General features: G+C 41.3%; 1 protein-coding gene across 2 annotated transcripts; it reads right to left on the bottom strand.

Annotated features, from left to right (window-relative positions):
* Positions 1-10,904: 10,904 nt before the first annotated feature.
* On the bottom strand, positions 10,905-27,660 carry CTSC (cathepsin C). 2 transcript variants are annotated; one of them, XM_033052541.2, is made up of 7 exons: positions 27,609-27,660; positions 26,225-26,370; positions 17,927-18,093; positions 17,360-17,515; positions 15,258-15,373; positions 12,654-12,785; positions 10,905-11,933 (listed from the first exon to the last, which is right to left on the bottom strand). In XM_033052541.2, the coding sequence occupies exons 1-7, from the start codon at positions 27,643-27,645 to the stop codon at positions 11,431-11,433; spliced, it is 1,257 nt and encodes a 418-aa protein (XP_032908432.1). In that variant the 5' UTR covers positions 27,646-27,660; the 3' UTR covers positions 10,905-11,430. The 2 variants fall into 2 exon arrangements, with proteins under 2 accessions (XP_032908432.1, XP_032908431.1); XM_033052540.2 differs by lacking the exon at positions 27,609-27,660 and adding an exon at positions 27,292-27,473.
* Between the last annotated feature and the right edge of the window lie 251 nt (positions 27,661-27,911).

The following is a 27,911-nucleotide window of genomic DNA, read 5'->3' on the forward strand; positions in this document are numbered from 1 at the left end:
GAGGTCTCCCCTCAGTCTCCTCCAGGCTGAACAGACCAAGTGCCCTCAGCCACTCCTCATGCAGCTTCCCCTCAAGGCCCTTCGACATCTTTCTTGCCCTCCTTTGGATGCTCTCTAATAGCTTTATATATTTTGTTATATTTTGGTGACCAAAATTCAGAATCTTAGAAATGTATGTATTCAAAAGATTGCCATTTAAAATGACATAGGGTTTTCATGCCACAGCTATTAATGTTATATCTGGTAGCTTCAAATATCTTGAAGGGAATGACCTACACCATCATACTGATCTTGCCTAATAAGATATAAATGAAGCATAATCCAGAGACATGCTAATATACATCTCTCTGTGTGTATGCACACATATCTATATACACTTATACATACAAATCAAGTATCATAGATCATAAGAAAATTTTATATCCTACTTAAAAAAAAACCTACAAAACATTGACATTCTGCACAGAGGTTTTTGCCAGACTTTTGTAGTCCAATTAATTCTGGGGTATGGAATAAATACAGTGTCATTAGCCACACAGCTAATAGCCCAGTGGTGCATGAACCATTGTGTTAAAAGAGTGAGAGTTTGTGGTTCTCTCACAATTGCAGCCCTTACTCTGATAAAGGGACTGAGTTTGACTATTGATTGCATAGTCCAACAGAGCTTCCATATCCATCAGCCCTGTGTGAACACAGTCAGTGCTCAGATGCAAGTACCTTTCTACTCCAACAAGCTCAAAAATTAATAATAATTTGATATAATTCCCTCATTCAAGGATATATTTTTTTATATACATCTATACAGCCTAATAAAATCCAAGTTAGACTCTATCCTTTGGAGCCTGCAGCAAAAATCTTAGATGGACTGCAGTGCATTTCACACTAAGTGTATTTGAACAGTCACCTGGGAATACATGAACACAGTGCAACTCAAAAAGCAATAAGGCAAGGACCAGAATGTCTGCCAAGGGTAAAATCTAATAACAGGGGGGTCAGCAATACACTGGGAAAAGTAAAACGGCTTGTCCCCGAGGCCAGACAGCACTGAAAGCATCATACAGCACAGATTTAGTCTGAAATGTGCCAGTTCCAAAGGAAATTTGTTATCCCTCAGATTCAATAAGCAAAGTGTAAGAGCACTCACCAAGGCTGCAGATGGAAGCATCACACTCCTTGCAGGAATGCTACTATTGAGCTACCAACTGACTGGACCAAACTGACAGTGCAGCAGCTTTAACCCTCTCCAGGTTCTGAAGAATATTTGTGCAGTGAGAGTCAAACAGTTACAGTGCTGCACATGGGCATGTCTAAGTCATGCTGGAATACTTCTGATAATCAGTAACCTGCATTATGCTCCTCCCATGAGGGTCAATTTGAAACCACCAGAGGAAGAATTTGGAGAATAGTCTACCCTGTCCCCCACAGAGAAAATCTCCTTTAAGGACTGAATCACATCAGTGAAATTTTTGTCCAATTCATGTAGATTTAAGTCTGGTTCTTGAAGACTATCAATCTTTACTGGTGCTCATGCAGAAGCACTGACTTCATGTGCAGGGAAATCTGTAAGAGTGGATCTAAATTAACATGCATTGGCTTACATAATTTCCCCTGTAAATGTAAATTGAAACCATGGAACAAAACACAACATGCTACCTTTAGCTGATAAAAATTCATCAGGAGTTTATTTGTAAGTTTTATTCATTGTCATTTCAAATATGACAGAAACACTGAGGCAGGAAAGTACTTCTGGAGATCATTGAACCTAACACCTGTTCAAAGCAGGGCAGGTAAAGGCAGGCATGAAGACTTCACAATCTCTGGGAAATGTGTTTCAGTGACCACACTGACAATAAAAAGCATTTTTTTAATGTTTAAATGGAATTTTCTTTTTTTTCTGTATTTCTTACAGATTCTTTAAGATGTCCATGAGCCTTCTCTACTCCAGATGAACTGTTCCAGATCTCTTGTCCCTCCTCGATGCTCCAAACTCTTAATCATCTTTACATTCCTTTGCTGGATGCAGTTGTCCTCATTTGTTTTACTGGGGAGCCCAGAACTGGACAGGGCACTCATCATCCACTGTTCTCCCTTTATCCACACCCAGTGATTTCATCATAGTGGCTATCCATTTGGTAAGGTATGATAAATCCTTCATAAACCTACACTGACTACTCCAAATCACCTTCTTACCTTTCCTGTGTTTAGAAATTACTCCCAGGAGGATTTGTTCTATCACCTTTCCTGTGATCAAAGTGATGCTTACCAGCCTGCAGTTAGTTCCATGGCTTCTTCTTCTTTCTCTTTCTGAAGATACCAGGGGAGGAATCTGGGTGCTCCCACCTGGGCTGAACATCCAAAGTTAGTCCATTGAATTTTGCGGGACTGTATGATTGAGAAGACAAGAAGAGGACCAACAAGATGCTGTTAGAATCCATGGAGTGGTGACATTTTTCTACTTCATCTGCCTCTCTGTCACTCACTTTCTCTCCCTTCTTGTCTTTTTTTATACTCCTTTCTCTCTCTGCCTCACATTTACTGTTACATAAAATTCATGCTATTCATTTTAGCATATGGTAACATTTGCACCTTAATTTGGGCAGAGGCATCTCTCTAATAATTTTAATAATCAGATCTTACCAAGGCTCAGACAGTGTGTATATATCCATCCCCAGTCACCTATCCCCTTCTATCTCTTTTATACATTTCTTTTTTATTTTTTGAGCATAGTCAGAATCTCCTTATTCATCCTTTTAGGCCTTCTGCTGCATTTGCTTGATTTCCTGCATGTGGAGATGGACCATTCTTGAACTCGGGGGAGGTTATTCTTGAAAATCAATTGGATCTCCCTGATGCCTCTTCTTTTCAGGGCCTTCCAGAGGATTTTCCCAAGCAGGAATAGGCTGAAGTTCATTCTCCTGAAATAAAGGTTTGAACCCTGACTTTTGCTTTTTTCTCTCTTCTTTGGATCCTGAACTCCATTCTCTCAGGGTTGATCAGCTGAAGCTGCTCCCAGTTTTCATGTCCTTGTACAGCACTCCCTCATTTGTAAGTATGTGGTCCAGCAGAGCATCCTTCCTCATCAGCCCATTCATCTGTACAGAAAGGTGTCACCAACACACTCCAGAACCCATCCAAGACACAATAAAGACACAATAAAGGTTTTTATAAGGACAGTGCTGGGCTAGGGTTCATTCCACCTTTCACCAGTTGTTATTTAGCCTGCTATGGGAGCAGTACTTTGGGACTCAGTGAGAAAGGCTCCTGCGTGCTGAACACTCCTCCAGCCCTGGGTGGGGTCAGGCCTGCTCCTGGAAGCCTTATCTCAGCAGGAAAGACAAACAAAAAATAGACATAAGGAGGATAAGCAACACTGTGTGGATCTCAGCTCATCTGGGGAAGGGTTTCCAGTCTGGGATTTTTGTCAGTGTTCTCAACTACAAGAAAATAAAAAAAAAAAAAGCCCAGTCCTTTCTATTTGTGTATATATGCACACACAGAATATATTCCTTCTACATATATATATAAAAGGAATGTCAGGGTGTGTTATGAAGCAGCTGAAACTTTGCATTTTTCTCAAATCTTCCCCTTTTTGTAGCTTTTTTATGAATACATTTCAAAATTAGAAAAAAATCCCTAAGTAATTCAGAAATACCAGGAAAGTTAAGTTTTCTCACATTTTTTTAATGCTTTTATCCCAGTTTTAGCACTCTTTTGAAACAAAACTAAGAAACACCACCCCCCTTCCCATTCTGAAAGTTTTCTTAGCAGTGAGACGGCTGCCTTCTCAACTGGTAACCAGACTCCCAGCTATGATTATTTTACCTGATACATAACAGAAAAAGGCCATCACCTGTCCCAGTGGAGCCAGCATTTCTTTTCTTTGTGGAAGTGGGATTGCAGGGAAGGGTGTAAACAAATTAGAGGGTAAACATGATCTTTGCCATATGTGATTGCTCATGGGTTCAAGACAGCACACAAATGAACATCAAGGAAGATGGAGACCTGTAGCTGAACTCTTAAGCCAGAGATTTTGTGGTAATTAACATTGCTTCTCTCTAGCAGCAGTACAGCAAAACTCAATCCAACACCTATAGAAGTGGAAAGTAACTCTATTTTAAAACATACATCAACATTCTTGATATCCACCATCTTACAAGTGCCATGCTCTTTGTTAGATTATCCTGCTTACCCATGCCCACATATATCACAGTGCTTTGGCCAAGTTTTTGTGGAGCAACAGGAAGGAAATGGATGCCAGCTACTCAGCCCCCACCATCTCATCCCGTTTACCTTCAGGTGCTGCTTTTGGAGGAGTTTTGTACTGTCTCATATTTGTTCCACTTCCATGAAGCATTAATTTTTGCTTATTAAAGCATCTAGCCTTCTTACATGGAAGCTGCTGAAGAAGGGTTTGTCCTTCTTACCATCACCTCTTATTGGCATTTGGAGGCTCCCATGTATGAAAAGCCGGACATAACCTGGCAATGTGTGCTCACAGTACAGAAAGCCAACCATGGCTGCGTGGCCAGCAGAGCAAGGGAGAGGATTCTGCCTCTCAACTCTGTCCTTGAAAGATTCCATCTGGGTCTTTGTGTCCATTTCTGGAGTCCTCAACACAAGGACCATGTCTTGAAGTGAGCCCAGAGGAGGCCACAAAGATGATTGGGGCCTGGGGCACCTCTCCTGCGAAGACAGGCTGAGAGAGCTGGGGTTGTTCAGCCTGGAGAAGAGAAGACTTTGGGGAGACTTTGCTGCAGCCTTCCAGTACTTTAGGTGGCCTTATAAAAAAGAGGGAGAGGGATTTTTTCATGGATAGATAGTAACAGGACAAGGCAGAACAGTTTTAAATTTAAAAAAAAAAAAAAGAGATTTAGATTAGATATGAGGAAGAAATTCTTTCCTGTGAGAGTGGTGAGGCACTGGCACATTTTGTCCAGGGAAGTTGTGGATGTGCCATTCCTGGAAATGTTCAAGGCCAGGTTGAATGAGTCCCTGTGCAACTTGGGATAGGGAGTGGCATGTATGCTTAAGAAGGGAGAGGAAGGAGTTGGACCTTTACGGTCCCTACCAACCCAAACCACTGAATGATTTTTTTTTTTTTTCCTTTGGATTGTCTGGTTTTTTTAGGATGTCCATTGCTTTATTTAGTTCACACTTTGTTTCCTGTTCTGGGTGTCTTAATGTACTTCATGCAGATGTGCTGGGAACTTAACTTGCTGTCAATCCAGATGCCATCAGCACCTGCCTTTCCTATAGCTAGGCTGCTGTTATCCCACCTCGTTCTTACACACCCTGATGATCCCATTCATGTTCCATTTGGAGAAGTTTTAATGCTGCTATTACAAACCTCTGCAATCCTAAAAGATAAGATGGAGCTCAAGTTCTGGTTTGCCAGCCTCTTCAATTAAAAAAGTCATCCTTCCAATGTTACAGCTTAAAAATCAGCCTCCAACAATCAAGAAAATGCAATCTACCTATTTCTACTTTTCCTCGAAGCAGCAAAGATAGAAAATAGATATGTGAAAAGAACATTTCCTTGTTTTTGTTTTTTCATCCCACTGATGAGTTTTATGTGTTTGATTTGGCCTTTTAGTACATTTGTTGTAATAGATTTTTTCTCCTCCCATAATCGGATACAGGTACTATCCTGTTGAAAATTAAACCTGTGTATAAAATCCCAAGGTTAACAGAGGGAGAGAAAGCAGAGAGAAAGAAAATTCATCAGCCTTATTAATGTATGTGATTTGGAAGGAAATCTTCATGAAAGCAAAATATATAACAGACTGTAGAATTAGTCACCCAAATGTCAAACTTTTGGAGTATTCCTATTTATGCCTAAACACCTACAGGGAGAAGTGAGAGAGTCCCAAAATAGGATCAGGATTTTAAGTGGGCTCCAGATTTTCCTGAACTATGATGCAGGTCTGGGAGCAAAAAGTGGTGCAGTCAGACCAAGAGCAGAGTACTGAGCCAAAAGTCAGGGGACGGTTTGGGTATCACCATCCCCAGGGGAAGTAAAGGCCTCCCAGAGGTCATGGACTGTGTGCTTTCAGGAAGATTTGCCTTCTGAGATATCCAGCTTCCTTCAGTCATCAGTGCTAATGAGAAGAAAAACCTTAAGGAATCCCATGTATAGTCCAGACAAAAAAAATCCTATTTATTCCAGAAAAATGCTAAACAGAACCACAGAAGGGACCATCATTTTATATTAGTGTTATAAGTGCTAAATAAGAGAGTAACAGAAAAGCTAATCAAATGAAGTTTCAAAAATCCACATACTGTATCCTTATGTATCCTTTGCTAAATATAAGGGTTCTGTACAGTTAGTTAATGGTTTTGGGAAGTTTTTCCCATCTAACACAAAGAACCTCAAGGTTGGAACTGCTGGACATTTAAGAATGTTCAATGTTTTTCAAGATTCTGAAATCCTCCTAGGGCAAAGACATCCCTTTTAATATCTTTGGTGGTTATGACATAATTTATCACCTTTCATATTGCTAAAGTGATATCAGCCCTTCTACACAGCCCTTAAAAGTATTCTCTGTTTACTGAGATAAGTGAGAGGTCTTAGGGATCACTTCAAGCATAAACACGCACAAATATTTTAAAGTGCAAACAGCAAAATGTGTTTGGAAAGGAGTGAGCTAAACTATGAGACTAGTGAAATGTTACCATGAGATAGAGTTTAATTTAGCTTGTGCATCTCATGCTAAATAGCATCTGCTGGATCAAGCCAGCTGAAAAAAATGAAACAATTAGGAATAATTGGCAGAAGTACGTGTCAGTGCATTTCAGATATAGAAAAATTCTGCATATGCACATGCCTGTTTCTCTCTAGGCTATAAAGGCTTCAACCTCTCCTCCTCCTGCACCAGCTGTCATTCAGCAGGAGCCGATGAAAACTGATACTCTGTTAATGTCCTGTACCTGACCACCTCCTAAAGTTGCAGGTTATTAGTATCATTTTACTGCCATTAAATGCTTCATACTTTTTTGGAAACCTAAACATACAGATACACGTGCTCACACTGCTTCATCCAGAAGCCATTGTAACCAGCAGAGAAATTTCAGCCTGCCTGAGCTGTGGTCTCCAATACCTTCTCCTCAGCACATAAGACACTCTGGGTCTCAGTGAAACAGAGGTATTTCACTTAAAATTCATTTTTCAGAAGGGGTAGTCAAGTAGGTTGTGTGATTTCATGCTGCAGTCACAGCTTCCACCTTTTGTTTGTTTATGACATTCTCCCCATATTGCTCAGGATATGGCAAGCACTTGAGTTTTCTTTAAAATATGCTTAGGCTCACTCTCAAAATTTCAAATTCGAAGTCCAAATTGAGATCAACTTATTTTCAAGTAACTTTGTACATCTACATACATTAATGAATGGACTGCAGTAAGGAAATGGGAGTTAGTAATGAATTGGTCTGGGTACAAGGGTGTTCACACCCAGAGGCTTTTGGACCTCACTAACATATATTATTTTACAGCTCAAATGCTATTTTCCTCTTGTGGTGCAAATGAGAGCATTAGTAAGGCTGTGGTGCCAGACACAATTTGAGGACAGACCCCCTCTGCATAGCCTGATTTCTCTCCAGCTGTCCCTGCCCCACTGCTGCAGGGATGCCCTGGAGTTCTCACAGTCACTAGCAGGTCAGGGCAAACTGCTCCCAAATGGTTTTTCTGAAGAAATTAGTAATTTGATAGGGAAAAAAAAAAAAAACATGCTATGATGGGTGGTTTTCTCTCCTAAAAGAGAATGAATGAAAACCCGAAAATCTTGGTTAAAATGCTCTTTTTGTAGACTGAAACCACTGAGAAAATGCTTCCTTAGTCCATCTTCCTTTTTGTCTTCTAAAATAAAATAACACCCTTCCTCAGCATTTGTCCCTTTTAAAATACAAAAATTGAGGAAAAAATGCTTTTCAAAATTCTGCATTTGACATCCTTGGAAATTTTCCATTAACAATACTTCTAGACTTACCTACTGTCTTGTTTTAATCACAGTTCAATGAAAGTAGTTTAGAAATATATCTTAGTATTTTCAGAGGTCATAGGAAGCCTGATGTTAGCAGAACTTTCAAAAGTAGTCTAATGTTCTTAGCTTCATTTTACAAGCTAGTTCTAAGGCTCCAGCAATTGACAAGAAAGCATTGGATAAAGTGTAAATCATTAAATGAAAAAAAAAAAAGGGAGACGCTATCAAGCTATATTATTCTCCCAAGTTTGCCATTTAAATAAACTCCATTGGTGCACTAGCTTTTCTGTCTTCCCAAGACCCTTGGAACAACACAACTTTAAAATTATTCTGTCCTAATTTCAGCATTTTGAACAAATCTAAAAAAAACCTCTGCTGTTGCTTTGTATGAATTTTATTTACACTGCAAAGTTAGACTGACAACTTTGGAAGTTAAATGTCACCTTATGTTTCAAATTCTCAGGTCACAGAGCAAGGAGTCATAATGACCCTGCCAAATCTCCTTCATAAACCAATTGCATAAGTCTCTGAGCAATTCTGGTGTCAGGGGCAGTCCTCAAATTGGAAAATCATCCCACTCCAGTGATGGAGACTCTACCACAGGTCTTAATAATTTTTAAGGATTTATTACACTCTGAAACAGATGTATCTTGTCCTCTGTATGTACTAATTTTCAAAACACCAGACTTTTAATATCTCTGTTTGCTGGGCTGATGATAAGCCTTATTTCCCCTGTGAATATTTATCAGTCATGACATTATCTATTAACCTTCCATGATAAGTCAAATATATTAGAGCTTTACATGTTCACTACAAGACGTATCTGCCAACCCTACAATTATTCTCCTGAGCAAGAGCATGTTTTCCATTTCAGCTAATGCACTGTTTATAGGAAGAACCACATAAACAATCCACATCCACACAGCAGCTCCATCAGGCTGACTGACATTCTTCTGTGCAACTCTGGAATACAGAAAATGGGGACATTCACACAATTGCAGTCAGCCAGAGGCAAACATCTGATGGCAGTCACTAGGGGCAGTGACAGTGACAGACTGCTCTGGGAACACTCCCATCTTCCTATTAGCACCGGTGCAGCTGCCACACACAAGTAGTAACAGACAGATGAGGGAATTGCTATGAAAATGACACAGAATGTTATGCAAAACACATGTAGTTAACATGATACAATGCATGGTGAACAGCAAGTGTTTTTCTATTCATAGTGCCATAGTGTCAGTAACAGTTTGGTGATAAGGAATCAATTTCCTAATGCCTGAAATATAGCAAAAAGAAACATCAAACTTTTATATTCTTATTCTCAAGCTAATCTCATGTTCTACAGCTATTAATCCAGGAACCTATCTCCTCCCCTCAGCCCCCAACTCCCTAAGCTTAAACAATCCAATGCACAATACGAGCTATTACAGAAGTCCTTGTTCCACTTCTGGCAAAACACAAGTTCTAAATTTCCAAACACATCTTCACAGAGCCACAGAACAAGCAGAGTTGGAAGGGACCCACGAGGACCATCGAGTCCCACTCCTGTCCCTGCACAGGACATTCCCAAGAGTCACACCATGTGCCAGAGAGCATTGTCCAAACACTTCCTGAACTCTGTAAGGCTGTGACCACTTTCCTGGGGAGTCTGTTCCAGTGCCCTAACATCCTCTGGGTGAAGATCTCTCTAATATCCACCCTAAACCTTCTCTGACACAACTTCAGGCCATCCACTTGGGTCCCGTCACTCATCACCAATCATTGCCTGCCTGTCCTCTTCCCCTACTAAGGAAGTTGTAACTGCAGTGAATCTCGCCTCAGCCTCCTCCCAGCTGAACAGACTAAGTAACCCCTCCTCATATGCACCTCAAGGCCCTTCACCATGCTCATGGCCCTCTCTCTCAATTGCTTTGTATCTTATGTTGTGGCACCCAGAACTGCCCCCAGCACTGGAGGTGAGGCCACTCCAGCTCAGAGCCCCTCCCAAGCCCAGCTGGCCATGCTGTGCCTGATGCACTTCAGGACAGACCTGGCTCTCCTGGCTGCCTGGGCACTGCTGAATCATGTTCAACATGCTATCAATCAGGTTTAATATTTTTTGGGAGAGGATTGAAAAAGCCACAAAGCTATTCTTTCTCTGCCCCTCAACTTGAGCAAACTAGAGTCCAGGATTTCTTGTGAAATTCTGCTACTGACATAAAAGTGAGTTTTCTCTCCTAAGTTAAATGGGAGTTTGGTCACAGACAACTGTTCCATTTTTCTGCACTTTATGGATTTCCCTACACCCAGAAAAATCACCCATGAGACTGTATTTTATACAGAAAAATACTAAACTTTGGTCACATTTTAATCAAAAAACTTCACTAAAGAAGCTATCTTCTACACATGAAACTGGCACTCATCTTTATGCCATTTTTGTTTTCACAGGTGAACAGCAAAGACCAGTTCTCTGTTAACAAAGTTCTGTGTTACAGCTGAGAAATGCTTAATTCTAAGTGCTGTGATCCCTCCTCTCAACGCTATGTTTCTACCTTGTATATTTTTAAGAATTAGGGCAACAGATTAACAGAAAGGATTTAAACAGACTTACTGGGGAATTAGCAAATTTACTGAATGAATTGTCCTACATCCACAGCAAGGACTACTGGACTTTTGGAGAACTTGCTGGATGCTGCTGTGATAATCTCAGCTTCAGATGCAAGATTAGCTCTTCTGCCCTCTCATCCTCGTTTCTCACTAGTTTAGATTCTGGTGAAGTAAAAAGTTCTTGACAGGAAGCTCAAAACTCATGGACAGGTCCACCAAAAGAACTAACTTCTTCCACAAATACAAACTCCTATAGGAGTGGGGTGTTTTTTACTGAACTCTGAAATGATCAATTGTGAAGCATAAAAATAAAATCCAGAACTAGAACATTTAGTGACAGCCTGAAACTTAAAATTGATTTTTATTGTCATAAGGATTTGACAGGCAGTTTTTGCAGGACACTTAGAGCTTTACAATTTTATTTTCATCAGTGTAATTGCTCATTCTCTCCCCAATACACACTTATGTTCCAAAATGCAGTGACTTCCTGATTTCTGAGAAGTAAGGCACTACAGTGTCCCTTCAAAGCAGTTACAGATCATCATAGCAGACACTTCCCTCTGAGATCTGAAGGTCAAGACTGCCCTTGGAAAAAATCTAACTGGTGCCTGAAGGTATATCCAACATAACTAATCACCACTGTTACCAAAACAGCCCTTCTGGGTGATCTACTGCCAGACTTGAGAGGAAGCCTCTAGTGCACAGAGCAGAATTAACAGTGCTCATCTTCTCACACATGGAAACTGCTCTACTGTGGAAAAATTTCTTAAAGCTTTCTTTTCAAGCAAGGGGACAAATTAAACCAGAATCTTCAACCATCAGTATGTTCTTATGGCTCAGGACAAGGCACTGGATGAAGACCTTTACATTATAACTTTGGAATAGGAGTTGCAGCCACCGCAATGCTTTCAATTGCACATTCATCAGTGCCACGGCGGATTCTGAAGTAGCCATCTTCTCCCCATGAGGTGCCCCAGCTGTTCTTCACAATCCAGAATTTCTCACCACTTTCTGGGTCTTTACCATAGCCCACCAGTAAGACAGCATGATTGGTCAATTCAAAAGGATTTAAATCATCCCGTAGCCCGGTGTGATGGTAGATCCCCTCTTTATAAAGCATGAAATCATTATAAACCTCAAAGGCAACAGTCAGTGGGCCATGCAGAACAAGCTCAAGTTTCATCAGGGCTTCATTGCAGCCTCCATAGAAACCACCAACATAGTGGTACTCAGACGTGTAGTAGTGGTAACAACTGCGCTTGAAAAGGCATGGAGAGTCCTGGGCTGTGTAAGGGAAGCAGTCCTCTTCCACCACACCGAAGTCTTGGACATACTTTCCACCAATGAGATATGGGAAACCACCATCACAACCTGAATAAAAGAAAGGAAAAAAAAAAAAGTGTTTCTTCCCTTGGAAATTCCATTATTTGAGGTGGGAGACTCTCCCATTTAAATCTTCCATAATTCTTTCAGATACAGTGAACACACTTCAGTGACCCAGATCATCCTAATACTCCAGCTAGCTAATCAGCTTTCTGAAACACACAAGGCAAAATTCACATCTGTAGGAGCTATACTGGGAACACTAATACTTGTCCCCTTTATCATTCAACTGCTCCTGAGAATCCCTGTCAGAATAGCCAGTTACATGCAGTACAAGGATCTGTTCTAATCAGGATACAGTCCTCTAGGAAGCTTTAGTCATTGCTTTTGCTCATCTCCCCCTCCCTCTGAATGTGCCATCGGGAGAACATTTAGTTCCATTCTTTCTAGGCAAGCACTGTAATCAGCTACATTTTGACCCCTACTCCTTAGGTATTTCCCATCTCACAGTTGGATGTAAATTCCAGTAACATCCTGAGCACAAGGGTGACTTCTCTTCATTCAATGCCGTTGCTGCAGTGAGGTGGGCTGACAACTCTGTTTTTGTTCTTTTTTAATTTCAAATAAAGCACTAAAGTATACTAAAGTCTAGCCTCCCAAACACATTATGAAAAACGTATGGGGAAGGGATGGAAATTTTCAAACTAGTCTCCTTCTGCAGCATTATCGTGACTTGAAAGGTGTCTTTATAAACACCGGCATCCTTACCCTGAGAATACTGGCTGCAAGACACAACCTGCTGGGGACTGAAGACCGGTTTCTGAGTGTTGTTTGTGAGGATACGTATCCTTGCTTCCAGCATGCCCATGGAGGAAAATGCATAACAGCTGCCACATGAGGCTGGGAAAGGGAGAAAAAGGAACCACAAGAAGCAGTCAGTAACACAAACAAGGCTAGTCACCTGCCATCAGGTACATCCATTCCTAAAGTCCACTGAAAAGAGTTAAAACCTAACAACAATTATTAGAACTCGAACATCAGTAGAGCAATAGCTTTGAATCTTCATTTAGCTTTTATGCATGCAATTCAAAACCCACTTCTAACAATTTCTCGGTGAACACTGAGCTTATTCAAGAATAAGAGGCAAAATACTGCTCCAGTGTATTTCAGCAGCAGCATTTAAGAACTATCCAATTACCCTATTCCTTCAGAATGAACCTTCAGGGACTGCATTAGCAGGGTTGAGAAGGCTCTATCTACCCTTTATGCAGCACATATACTAAGGGGCAAGGAACTATTTGAAGTGAATGCTGGCAATATTGTTCTTATTTCAACCTACCAATACATTTAGTCCTGTAATTTCCAGTTGAAAAAATATTCCTTCTCTATTACTATTTTAGCTACCCCTAAATAACTGACTTTTAAGAGAATACTGGTATAAATAACATGTTTGATATAGTGGATTCCTCCCCACTCCCCTGGCTTCCCAAGGGCATGTAATTGTACACTGGCTTTTCTGAGGCACCTTAATTTCCCTTCTGCTTCCTGGCCGAGTTAAGTCTCCTTAGTTTTGCATCAAAATTTAATATTGTTTCTAGCTTAAGGCCTCTTCACTCTCTAGGACCTTCCTTTCACTCATTAAATGCCTTTGGAAATGGAATGACAAGCCTTACAGGAAGAACGATTACTTGGATGAGGTCCTATTTTTATCTACTGATTGTCATCAAGGTGCCTGATTTCCTTTTGTTTCCTGACAGTGGGAAAGCCAAATATTGCAGAGCTATGAAAAGGAGGGAGCCTTGAGGAACAAAACAAAATACTTTCTCTTGAACTGTGTAGGTGTATTAAAGGAGGGCTATTACAACAGCAAGACTTCATGAAATTGTACCTTCACTCAGTTAGATGCATCTCTGAAGAGAAGGGACAAAATCAACTTGAACAGGAACACTTTTCCCAGCAGGGCAAAGTGAAGCAGTGAAAGATGCCTCCCACTCACTGTATAGTTGCAGCATCTGAGATGGGCCACACTTGCAGAACACTTCATTGCATTATGTGTGCAAAAACGTGAAAAATACAATTCACGCAACCATTTCAGTCTGAAGTCTGCTGGATTGGCAGCTAAATGTCCTTCCTGCCACCACAGTGCTACTTATAAAGTCCTTAGATTGACCTCTTCTGTAGGTTTTTGTTTGGTGGGTTTTTTTAAGCCTGAAAGCTAAAATTCTAATTTGATGGAGCAGAATGTATGTTCCACAAACATTTAACATACTCAGCATGGACCTTGAGATTACATAAAAAGTGTAGGAAGCTCTTTTATTGGAAACAACAGACTTACTCTCATTCAGAGAAACTCTGAAGCAACACAACAGAGAAAGGGTTAGTCTGGAACTGGATGTTCAATTGTTTGGAAGATAAAAGAGCCCTTGGGACATTCATAATTCACACCAGGAGAAAGTACAGGACTCACACCTACAAAGGACCATATAATTTCCTGTTGCTGTCTTCCAGTGCTTCTACATAGCTAGAAATTCCACAAGCTCTCCTATGCTGCTTCTACTATCAGGAGTACAGCTAACAGAACTTGTCAGAATAACTAAGCCATAAATGAGGGATTGGTGATTTAAGTCATCCCTTCCCCACCATGCTAATGCTGTTACGTTTCTCTCCCCCAAAAGCTGCCACCAGAAAGCTACCAGTAGATGCAAATTTATCTGCTAATGGTGGCACAGGGAAGGGACACAGTAATGGAGGTCACTCCTGCCCTCCATTATACAAACATCTAATTTAGGCATCTCAAACTGCAGTGCTATAAATGCTCTCTACGGAATTAACACATACAAGCATGGTATCCGTTTAGGTTCTTATGAGTATTTTACATTTATCATTGTCTGCAATTTTCATAGTGACTAGTATCTCCTCTTGCAACTAGCCAGTTAAGTAACACCTGAATTTATCAGGGTGATATGATTTGGAGGCAGTATAAACAATTTTCATGGGTTTATTCATTAAAGCTACATGATAATTTGCTACCAAAAGAAATCAGGGAAAAAATTAAATAAAAAATGAAATGCATATCAGTTAAGTCAGTGTGCAGAAAACCACAGCTAAGATTGTTTGGACAAAACTTGACAGCTGTGTTTATGCAGGGTACTGTGGTAATTGGCTTTCACTCTAGCAAGTCAATGCTGTCTGGACAAGCCAGTACCACCACCTATTTCGGTACAGCATTGTTAGCCAGAACTCCACCCAGTGAAGGTGCAATCTGTCAGCTGCCAGACACTAGGCTAAACCTTCTGCTTAGCAGCAAATTACAAACTACACCAGAGGAGCTCTAGAACACTGAATTCAGAGATTTCATTTATTCATTTTTACCTTGATTCCGAACAGGGCTGACATAATTGACACCATTCACATTTCTCCAGTCCCAGGATTCTGGCAAGCTTGAAACTTTCTTGAGTAACTCAGGTGTCAGAGGTGCAGGCTTTGGTCTAAAGAGGAGATAATGCTTTTGAGACACATATCACACTCTAGGCAAGGAAACAATTACGTAACACTCCGTTTTCATCTTTGGCTTCTACTAGTTGGACTTGCTTCACACTACGCAATTTAAAACAGTCTCCATCTAAACTGAATGGGTGTTAATATAAAAAGATAAGCTTGAGCAGGACTCTAATTGCTCCCTGAGGGAACTATATTATTAACGACACATTCAAGGCAGGTAGTTCAGTTTGCAAGTTGCAGTGTGAGTTTCAAACTGAGCTCTGGGTGGCAAAACCCTTTTGTGTAACAAAGGGAGCAGGGACCTGTGGCTCAGCCAGGTGACAGGACAGTCAGAGAGGACCCCAGACTTTCCCACTACTAAGGCTGGAGGCATAAAAGCCCAGGGGCTCCTTTGTTTGATGTCCCTCCTCAGAGGGACCTGGTTCGAACTGCTGTTTTATTATTCTGCTATTGCACCAAGATTGAATTATTTTAAAGATCTGGATGTCCAAGACTCTGCTGTGGGACCCCTGGGGTGGTGCAGGTGAGGAACCTGGGTGTGACAGTGGGTGTGGGGTGTGGCTGTGAAGGGTCCTCAGTCCCAGCCCAGGTGAGGCGAGTGTGAGTGCCAGAGCGGCTCCTGGGTGGCCAGACAGGGGAGTTTCCTCAATATCCACAAGCTGCTGAGGCCAAGTAATTTCACGATTTTAAGCCGCACCTCATTTAAAGCCGCACATCTGGATTTGGACCAAAATTTTAGTCAAAATGCAATCACAAAGTATCTACAATATCTGACTGCAGAAACCATCTTGCATTGGCAGCATGCACTGACAGCAACTGCAGTTTCACTGCAGGCACAGGCATGGCTTACACCGATAATTCACTAACTGCAGTCCCACTTGCCCTGGAGACTTCTCTGGAGCGAGTTTTTACTGTGACTTTTGAAGTATTGAATGTTATCTGTCCTCATCTACCACCTGCAGCCACGTGATGCTTATATCAGCAACATAAGAGCTTCCTACATTAAACTTTTACATAACCTGATGCTTGCCACTCATGAACACCAGACACTGGAGTCTGTTTTGAAAGCAGGAGAGGGCCAACCAAATATTATCATGCATGAGTGGAAGAGAGCATCCAAATAGGTTACTGTATTTAAGATCATCTACATGGTGACTTCTAGCTATACAATGAAAACATAATCTGCATGGTATTTCCATGCAAATCAGCATTTTCATTATATAGTAGGACCTTCTTCAACAAACACATGATTGCCACAGTTTGGAAAAGTAAGTAGCATTTCTACTCACAGAAATACCAAGCGCTGAGAAAGCAAAACTATGAAGGTAAGACAGCTATAAAGAAGGGAATCTTTAGACCAAAATACTCTAGTTCTCCAATTTTGTAGAGGATGATATACCTATCCCTATTACCATTCACAGCTAAACGATCTGCAGGACCCTGAAGGCATTCTCAGAGCTACTTTCATGCTTCTTCACTGAGACACTCTACTCCTGCTAGAAGACTCTTGTTGCAGGCATGGCAAATTATCAAAATAACTAGGGAATTTCTTTGGAAGTCTTTGATATTCATGTTTAGGAGAAGAGAGCAGTTCGCAGCTTTTCAATTGCAATTATGAACTAGCAGAACCAAGAGGAAGTGCAAGCAGAAACTCCCAACTATGGCAATTAGCTGATGAGCAGACAGGACAGTGAGATGATAACTGAGACTGTCCCCACTTCTTCCCTGCACATATGAGTTCAGCAGCAAGTTACTGGGCAAGACCAAAGGGTAGGTGACTCTATTTGTCCCAACTGCTTGAGACAACAGATGCTCAGAAAAATAATTCAAATGAAAAATATGTTTGCACCCCATGAACATGAACTGAAAGCCTTTGCTTAAACATCTGAACTAAACACAGCTAAGAGCCAGGACAAATACACGCAGACTTTTGGCAGCAGTGGGGTTTGTTGCAGAACAAAGCATCTTATTACCTTGAAGCTCTGGAACGGAGACCTCCAGCTCTTTTAGTTAGTTCTTCCAGGGCAAAATTCTCATACTCCTTGTATCTTGTTGCTCTCCATGACTTCTGGTGAGCATTGATAGCATTTACGAAGTCGAAGTTGTGCACGTAACGTCTGCGGGAGAGGCTGCAAACAAACAGAACCAAGTAAAACAGCAAGAAATGACTGGTATTGAAACTAAAGGTGTTCTCTAAACTCAACATGTAACTCTGGAAGTGTCTTCTGGTAGACACTGATAAAGAAATGTGGAATTATTGGATCAAGGCAAGAATTCTAAAACTTGAGACGGACTAGATATAACCATCTTCCTTCGACATGCCAATTTGATAACAGGGCTTCAATACTGACAGAAGGAGAAACTGTGATGCAACAGGCAAACCCTCCTCTGTTCTTGTGCATTCAGGTTTACTTCCAGCATTATCACCGGCATTAACTTTGCCCTTCATACAGGAATTGGTTCTTATGATTTCAGCTAAAGCCTCAAGCACTGTTATGAAACATTTTATTCCAGTGAAAGATCACTTATCTGTTGCTTACCTTCCCAGGAGTTTCTGGGGAGGTAGCTCATTGATGCGAACATCAGATGGAGATGAGGAAATCTTGTGTCCTGTGAAACAAGCCCAGTTGTGGCCAAGTACATCATGCACCCATCCTGGTAGAGTCTCATTACAGTAGCTGGTTACATTCTGGCCTTCCTTTTTGTACTGTAATGTGAAGAAGTTATGCTTGTGTTGAGCAGATGCATTTGTTAGCATAGCCATAGTTCCCCACCCACTCACAGCTGCTTCTTCCTGCCTGTGTTTCACAGGAAGTGGCCAAACACACTCCGGAGGTTAAGAAGATAAAAGAAACTATTTACCAAAAAGCTGAAAAAGACATCTGGGTTGTGGCTTGCACTTTTAGCAACAAAATATGCATTCTTATCAGTATCAACTAACCTGTGCTAATTATTTGGGTTCAACAGTTCCTATCTCAGCAAGACCTCTTAGTACTCAACCTTTTCTTCAAGGCTGAAATTTCTTACGCCAAGTATGTGACCAGTCAAGCTAACTCTGGATTGCCACAGAAGTTTGAGAAACTAAAACTTAAACAAAGGGAGAATGGAAAGTTAGTCATCCAGCCATCTCACAGGAAGACATGTACTATTTCTGTACCTATTCATGTACTATTTGTGCATTGTTTCACAAGTCAAAACCAAAGGTGAAACCTTCAGCCACTTTTTTAGGTTTGAGCTGCGATGGCCAAGCATCAACAAACAATTTCACAGGAGCTATCAAAATGAGACGAAGAAATGATGATCCCATCATCATTTGATGGGATGATCAAAGCTAAATGATAATAACTCATTTAAAGTTGGCAGCACAGACTGCTACTAAAGCCTCAAGCCCTTAGTGTTAATACCTCCTTGTTCAGCCACACACATCTCCGTATTACTGCTGAAGAGCAGCAATAATTTAATATATTCAGCAAAATGTGTCTTCATACAACAGGTACCACTAACACTTTGTCCAGTTACATAAATTTTCTGGATTAGCAATTTTCTGACAACAGAATGTCTCACTGCATGAGTGTGTATGGCTCTTTACTCATTACTCATCTCTTAAGGTTAAAGTGTTTTGTGTAAGGTCGTAGTTTTATGTTACACTACAAAGGCACCTGAAAACCCCACGCAACAAAGGCTTTAACTTTACTCTTCTAATCACCAAAAAAAAAAAAAAATCACTTATGCAGAATTCAAGATTCCTAGTCCAAGAAAACTTCATTAAATCTCATCCTATTTGAGCTGCACATGTACAAGCCTAGAGGGATTCTGTAACTATGTTTGAACAAAATGTTTGCTCAATTTCTTTACTGAAGAAGGTGGTGGCTTGCAGTGATGGAAATGTCCCAAGATGAAAAAGATTAATGAAAGAGACTGGGAGGTTTGTGACTATGTTGAGGTTTTGTGAGAAATCTGAAGGAGAACTTACAGTGAAATAATTAGGTTTATCGATCAGCTGAATAAAATTAAAGGTTAATCCTCTAACTGTTTTGGAACAATGGGAATTTGCTTTGTCCCCAGTCTGGAGGATGCAGAGGATGCATCTATACCCAGCAAGTGTGTCTGCTGGCTGGAGTAGGGTGAGGGTACTAGAAGGCTGAGCTGTTGCCTCATTCTATTCTTCCTTTCTTAACTGTGCAAGATTTTGCAATGTAGGAAATAACCACACTTGGCCAAATACAAGGGCAAGGTCCAGAGATGACTTTTGACTCTTCACAACAGCAAAACTAGAAATCCAGGCACTTCCAAAAGCAACAGGTAGTGACTTTACATCTAATTTACTGTGAGATTACTTTTCTGGCTCTGTGTGACCATACAAATTAATACTTGGTCTTTTTATCTAAAAGCTGCCACAGATTAAAACAGTACAGCCATTCTCAATAAGCACAGGCCTTCAACCTGAATACCTGAAGATTATCAAAGGACCAGGCCTGCTTTCTGCAACAATCCTGCTTTGCATAGTGTTATTCTGAATTAAAACAAGAAACAGATTTGGAGCTTCATGGAAAAAAGGCAATGAGCTATCTGCTAACTGGCAAATTAAAACAACAAAAAATTTGTTTTTCTCCTAGAAATTGCTCTGCCTTTCCAGAAATAAAATTAATTGCTTTTTTAAAGATGTAAAGAGATAACCAGAATAGCATTCACACCATCTGTGCAACTTATCTTTCAGAAAAATGAATGTAGCGAATTTCTTGCAATGTTCTTTCAGTTCACATGTATCAACAAAACTAGAAAAGAGGTGAAGGGGTAGCCAGTAGCAATGCTTTAATATAAAGAAGACACAAAAGCCAATTTCAAACAGTCTGTATAGAAGCCTAAAATTAGACTATTCAAGTCCTCTGTAGCTACCTTTCTGTAGAGTAGTAGCTACTATTGAAATACCTTTGAAAAGAGACATGGAGTCTTTGAGACAATAACACAATAACATTTGGATAAAGGGAATTTCAACTCCAAAAAATAATGTATCTAGAAAATGAAAATACACCTACATAAAGTCACAATCTGCTTTTCCCCTCTCTCACTTTTAATTGAGAGGCACTGATGCAGACAAGTGGCAGACAAGCCTTTAAAAAACCTCATCAGTGCCACAATGATGTCCACTGTTTACCAGGAGGTACACCATAAAATCATTGCTAAAACAACTTTGCTAAGAAACGCAGCATTTCTTATTTCTACTAGTGAAAGACTGACAGATAAGATCTAAGAAATTTGACTGTACCAGTTTTAGAGGACCAACTGTGAGTACACCTGCCCAACTAACAGCCAGTATATGGCAGGGAAATGGCACCATTGCACAAGCAACAGCTGACTCAGGTGGATGTGAATTACAATGTCAGACTCAACTGAAGCTGCCAGCACAATATCCAAAACATCCAGAGCCCACCCCAGAACAGCATCCTTCACGGAGGACAACAGCCATACAGCTGTGATCACCAGCAAGCGCTGTACAACTGCTTGCACACATTTCTCTGCAGACTTTAAAGATAGTTTTCACTTTTTAGTTAAGATCACTGCAGCTGCGTCCTCTGGTAATTTCATCAGCCAATGCTCATGTCTGCAGCATTAACTCCATCCAGTGACCTAACCAATTTAGGATAACTCCTTTAGAAAGGCCGCAACTATCTTCATAGGTCCAATTCTGAGCTTTGAAAACAGTAGAATTTAATTCCACTTCAAATGCATATTTTTCTCAATCCTGAAAACTCACATGGTTTTGCCTAATGCCAAAATTTAGCCAAGTCATGCCGACATTAACCTTACAAGACTTCATGTAGCTGAACTTCAAAGCTTACTGTTAGATATCTGAACCCAAGCAAGTTTTTCAGTGAAGTACACTTTTAATAAAGTCTTTCCTGTGCTGGTCATCATGACATAATCTAAATGCATGTTCAACTCTAGAGCTACTAAAAACCATAAAGCTTTTAAAAAATCACCAAGAGGAAAGCAAGAAAAGATGGAGACCTTTTTAGTCACAACATTTTAACAGGAATTCAGCAGTGCCACATAGAGAGGCAGCTATCCCAATCTCTTTGAAATCTGTTGTTCTCAATTTAAGCAATGCCTGAGCAATAAGCCAACTTGAGTTCCAGGAGGCAGGACTACCCTACACATTAAACCTGGTGGAAAGATTTATCTCTCAAATTTACAAGTGTGCCTATGCATTTTACACATTGAATGAGAACAGAGCTGCAGACTTGCAAATGCCCTACTACACAAAGATACAGTAGATGATGTTACCAGATGATGGTACCAGAACAAACTACTGCATCCTGCAACCCAATATAAAATGCAAGCAAATACCAACTCCAGGTGGATTTTCTTTACTCTAGGAAACATTCTGCAATTATGAGTTTTGTGCTTTCAGATTTACACTTTAGGAAAGCAGCAGTTGCTTGCAAGCCCAAATTAGGTCAAAAATTGACTTTCAATTGATTTGAAGGATGATTAAATAACATTAGCAACTCTAGCACTTCTTATCTGTCTGTTTGTTTCAGAAGAGCGGTCCTTGATTTTAACCAAAATTGGGAGCACTGGGGAAGAGAGAAAAAGATATGATAAAGATGTCACCAAGTCAGTTTGAAAAAGATTAGTAGCTTGAGTGGTAAAGTATTCTAAAATCTATCTTTTTTTTTTTTTTTTTTTTCTGAAGTAGTGTAACATTTCAATATGAAAAAATGCCACTCTTCTGGTATTTGCTAAAGAACATCTCAGAAGTCAGAAATAGAACCACTTCGCTTAAGGTACAAACAGTGAAAAACTTATGAGACTGTCTCATCTCAAAGTGGTAATCTTAGCAATAAATAAATACCTCAAAGACATCAAGTAATTGAAACAAGTTGGCCTCAACTTTCAGCCTCACTCTAGTTTTTTGTGTTATGCTGTTCCTATTTATTTTGCCATACCTTAGGGTAAAAAAAAAAAAAAGATAACTTTAAAGCTTTATATATTGCATAACCCTAAAGAATCCTTGTATCATCCAGCAGAAGCACATGATCAAGCTTCTGTCAAGTACACTAACTTCACATCCAAGTTCAGTACAGGGATGTATCAGAAGCACACAAGTGACTAAACAAGTGATTTTGTGATAGAAGCAGAATGCAAGAATGCAGTAGGATGCTGCATTTAATTTAGAATACTTTAATTCTGTGTACAACAATAATTAGGAAAAATCCCACTGTTAGAGCATCGTTACTTCAGATACTAAAGTAAACTGAGGAAAAAAATAGAATTGACAAGCTCACCCAATCCACTCCTCTGATATATAAAGTAATTTCTCCACACGCCTCAAGTGAAAGAACAAATACCTTGGAAAGGCAATGAGACCCTACAAATGTTTCAGTGGGTGTCTGTTTAGTAAGTCACAGGAACAAGAAGCTATTAAAAACTCATTGAAACATGCATAGCCAAACAGGCTGTGTCCGTATCTACACAGTACAGTAGCTCTGATAAAGCCACCACTTAAACAAGTCCACAGCATTTCTGTCAACAATTAACAGCTTAATTCTTTACCACTAGGAAAAAATGCACTGAAGGTTCAATTAGCAGAAGTGGCACTTCTATGCCTGCAACTCACAAAGTACTGTATTGGCTTAAATACTGCTGTTCATTGTACCTGGCAAATCCTCCCTCTGCTCAATCTCAGACTTGTTATGTTTCTATTTCATATGTAGTGCAATGTTTTCTGGATTAAAAGTAAACAGATATGCACAGTTAAATATGTCACAAGGTCAAGCAGTATGTAAGGAACCACTTCCTCCCTCCAAGTGCCCACTGACAGTTGTGAAACTGGGAATTTTGCAAAGAGACACATTGAATGTTGTTGCCCAATAACAGAAAGTAGTTGTCTGCAGCAAAAAATGCATTTAGTAAGTGCTGTGCTATTTCCTCATGATTCTCAGCAATAGACTTACATCTTGGTAATCTGTTGTTCTTTCTACAGCAGCAAAATTATTAGACAGGTAACTGAACTGGGCTCTAATCCTCCCTATGGTGTTTAAGGAAAGAAGTCTTTAATTTAAATACGTCTTGCTGATGAATTCCCCATTACTGAACAATGACCCAAACAAGCTGGCTATTTCTTAATACTGAAGCCAACTTCAAAACTAAGAATTAATCCATTAGCTTACAAAGGGCTGAGACACATTCATGACCATAAAACACAAGCTATTGTGTATTGCAACTGCTCAGATGTATATTTGACTTATTTTGTTTAGAGCAGCAAGATGAATCAGATGACCATCAGAAGCTCCTTTCAGCTTAAGCCAAAACTGTAACAGTTTTGGTATGTTGTTTTAAGAGTACGTTTGCAAATCAATGCAATACATGACATGAGTGCCTATGAGTCACTTGACTTAGTGTTCATCTTCTGGGGATGTGTTTCACAAGGTTATGGACAGCAGCAGCCTTCAGCGGTCTTGAAGTTGGTAACAAACAGATCCATTTATGTCCCAGAGCAGGCCTGTTTCTATGATTAAATTCCTCATTCAGGAATTTTACTTGATAATCATCAACTCTTTTAGTGCCTAGCATATTGGCTTGTAAAGCAACTCTGTGTTTCAGTGTAAAATATCAGCCCAAAGCCTGCTAGTTCAACTATATTCTCCTCAGATGAGTTCAACAATGACTGCTGAATTCTCCCTGCCAGAAATGACACTTCAAAACCGAGTTCATGAACAACACTACAGCATACAGTGCTCTGTTGTCCTCACGGAGGGAAAAACTCCAATTTGAGACAGGTCTTCCCACTGCAGGTGAGCTCATAGAGGTGTCCCTGCTTGAGAAGTTTCAGAGCAATTCTGCTCAGTTAGATTACCCTTCAGTGTCTGTGCAGTTTTTGCTGCATCACTCACCAAATCTATGAGGAGTGCACATCATGACAATGTAATTTCACTGTCTTATACAGATGAGAATGTCAATCAGGTGTTTCTCACTCATATTTTGCTTCTGTTCAAGTACAAGACCCTGTCTTGTTTAAAAAATTGCATTCTTATTTTAAAAAATTTCCAGTTATAAGAGTGCACTAGGTCTTGACAGTTAATTTATTTAAAGTAGCTCACGTAATGCTGCATTTCAGATTTGTGAAGAAAACAGTGTTGTTCATGCAGGGATGTTTTAGTTTAGCTGAGCAATGCTAACACAGCACCAAGGCCTCATATGCTCCTCAGACAGCTCTGAAAGCAATTAGGCTGGGGGTGCATAAGAAACTGGGAGGGAACACAGCTGGAAAAGCTGACCCCAACTGACCAAAGAGATATTCCATGCCAAACAATATCATGCACAGAAATAAAAGCTGGGGAAAGGAGAGAAGAGGGACATTCAGAATCATGGCACCTGCCTTCTTACGTAGGAGTTGTGTACAATGAAGCCCTGCTTTCCTGGATATTGCTGAACATCTGCTTATTATGGTGGCAGGTTATCCTGGTGGGAAGTAGTGAACGAATTGCTCCTCATTTTGCTTTGCTTGCATACACACACAGCTTTACCTATTAAAATACCTTCATCTCAGCCTACAAGTTTGTGCACTTCTATTTTTCCAATTCACTCCCCCAATGCACTGATGGCTGAGTGGTGCTTTGCTGTTTACTGGGATTAACCTACAACAATGAGCAAGTAAATAACTTTCCCAGTAGTTGTGCTAATATAAAGTCCTTTCCCTTACATGAGCCTAAATCAGCCCAGATGGAAGCTGTAAGGAGGTTGCACTTAAACTGGAGCTTTCTATCTAATTTCTGTTCAGTAAGGATTCCATTTCTCCTGAAAGATCACTTGCTTTTGCTAATATCTGAAAACACTGACTTTAAAACATTTTATTTTGCTGTAAAATAAACCATCTATCATGGCTCCCAGAAAGACAATTTAGTGCAAGAGTATTTCTTCATGCTCCTTAGTCTAGCCAAAGTTCAGAGATTTTATGTTTGGACAAGGCCTGGATGTTTACTATTGACTCATCTCAAGTCAGGCACAAGATCATGATTCCTGAAACAAGCAAAACCACATTCATTGTTCCTGCCCAGGGCTGCACTCACCAGCTGAGAAGCCCTGCCACACAAAGCAGCTGTCTTCCAGGTAGCAAAGCCATTCTGCTGAGATTACTTCAAACCATCCTTCAGATTCACCATGCCACTCATCAGAAGAAGAGCAGAGTGCTCCTAACAAAAGTATTTTCTCATGTCTAACCCCTGCCTACCATCACTGCTTTCAGCTTGACCTGAAGGCATTAACAGGGACTGAAGAGAACAGTATTACTCCAAAGGAATAACTAGAGGCAGCAGAAAGGTCCTTAGACATTAGAGTAGTATTCTGAAATAAAATTTATAGATCCCAGAAATCCTCCATCAAGGAGGATAGATGGCTCTAAAGTTTTGATGCTTTTGACAACACTTGCAAGGAAAGATAAAAGCAATGGTATTTGCTATTTGACTTGGGTCCATGGGGTGAAAAAAAAAAAATCCAGGCTACCAGGAAAGTTAGTTTCATGAAGGTCTTCAATTTAAGCATGCCCGGAAGGGAAAGTAGCAGCATCTGTATTTTTTTCAGATAATGGACAGTGTGGAATACCTCTTCCCTCTCTCTGCTCCCTACCCAACCACTGATCCTTATATTCTCTGATTCTTATATTCTGAAAAAAAGAAAAGAAGAAATGCTTTATCTGGTAATCCAGGCAAACCTTAGAGACAAAAATCATCAAGTGTCCCAACTGACCCACTGTGGCACTCAGGAACTGAAGCGAAGCCTAACTACAGAGCATTATGGCAACAGCCAGTGGTGTAGAACACACCAGGTTAACTCACCTTAAAAAATGCGAACCACTTGTAGTCATTTATCACAATTTCAAAGCCTTGATTGTAAATCAAAGTGAAGAAACCATAGTTGCCAAGACTATCCTGAGCCACATCTAGCTTCTGAAGATTGACAACTATCGTTTTCTCCACAGGCCCTAAAAGAAAGGAAGAAATATTATGGCATGATCACTGTACGGAAGAGACAAAAATAATCTTAAAAAATGCATAAAGGATGTTGTAACATCTATTTGATTCCTGAGGATCTAAAATACAGTACGAGTTGAATACTTTCTGCAAAAGGCCATCGAGACACTTCAGGACTTCCACTTACCTGTCAGTGGGTCAGTATGCTAATTTTTTTCACTACTAGACAGTATCTGCACATCTTATTAGCAGCAGCACTGAACAGCTGTGAGTGGGAAACATCAGCTTATTTAAACACAACTTGCTGTAGAGCTACAAGGGTCCTGGATGCTGTGTCACTCAGACACTGTCTGCAATGACAACTCTTCCCTTACAAGATCTGGGATGAGGCATCACTCATCCTACTCTCCTTCGCACCAGTGCTCCAACCCTACCACGCACCTCACCTCCATTGCTGGGTACTGCCACTTGTCTCCTCTGATCAAAAAGCAGATGACACAGAAAAATGCAAAGCACCTACTATTTTTAAAATGACACTGACATACGATTATTTAATAGTAACTCCTATTTTACACTACTATTCCCCCTCGAGAGAAGTGATACTTCCATCTGTCTGGATGCTGTCAGGCTTCCCCGACTGCCAGCTCTGGCAGCCTCGCAGGAAGACGCCTGTGGGAGAGGGGCAGCGAGCCGGCATGAGCCACGGGGCCCATGCAGAGGCCTAGTCAAGTCCGAATCGAAAGGAACAAAAGAGAAACAAAACCGCACACTAAGGTGGAACCGCAACAGCGCAGGAAGCCGCCTCCCCACCGCCCATGCCGGCCCCGGGGGCTCCGGGCACGGAGCGGCCGCTCCCCCCGCCCCGCTCCCGGGAGCGCCCTCAGCCCGCGGCTCGGCAGGGAGGGCGCAGGCCGGGCCCGCCGCGCTCTCACCCGCCTGCGAGCAGTTGCCGTGGCGGCCGCCGGCCCGCCAGACGCGGAGCTCCCAGGAGCCCAGCAGCTCGGCGAAGGAGCAGTTTGCCGGCGTGTCGCCCAGCACGGCCGCGGGCAGCGCCGCCAGCAGCGCCAGCGCCAAGCCCCGCAGCGCCCACCCCGCCATCGCGCCGCGCCCGCCGCCGCTCCAATGCGCCCGGCCGCCGCCACCGCCTCACCGCCTCATCGCCTCCCCGCCCCCGGGCCGGGCCCGCCCTGCCCGGCCTCCTCCCCACACCGTCCTTCCCCAAGGTCGGCCTCTTCCACGGAGCGCCTACCCCTCACCAAAGGGCATCCTCCCTCACCAAGGGGCATCCTCCCCCACAACGGGCATCCTCTTCCCCAAAATCCATCCCCCTCCCCAAAGGACATCCTCCTGCCCAGCCCCAAGCCTGGGGAAGTCGCCCACAGGGCTTGTTCCCCGTGTCACTGCAGGCCCACGTCTCTGGAGGACGAGGCCCCTTGCTCGCCATGGGTTTAGCAGCACAAAGTGGTTCAGAGCATCACTGCCAGGTGACCGTGCGGCACCAACCCTGCTCGGGATGTAACCCCAAAACCCTGCGCCAGCTCTGAGACCTTTG

This window comes from Catharus ustulatus, chromosome 2 (genome assembly GCF_009819885.2).
Source record: "Catharus ustulatus isolate bCatUst1 chromosome 2, bCatUst1.pri.v2, whole genome shotgun sequence".
Lineage (NCBI taxonomy): Eukaryota > Metazoa > Chordata > Aves > Passeriformes > Turdidae > Catharus > Catharus ustulatus.

Bases quoted from the DNA above. Each gene is read 5' to 3' on its own strand.
- CTSC (XM_033052540.2), bottom strand. From the start codon at position 27,457: ATGGCGGGGTGGGCGCTGCGGGGCTTGGCGCTGGCGCTGCTGGCGGCG. The intron at 26,371-27,291 runs GTGAGAGCGCGG...CCTTTCTTTTAG, and splicing joins CGGCAACTGCTCGCAGGCGG to GGCCTGTGGAGAAAACGATA. The intron at 15,374-17,359 runs GTAATAAGATGC...TCTCCTCTTTAG, and splicing joins CTCCGTTCCAGAGCTTCAAG to ACCAAAGCCTGCACCTCTGA.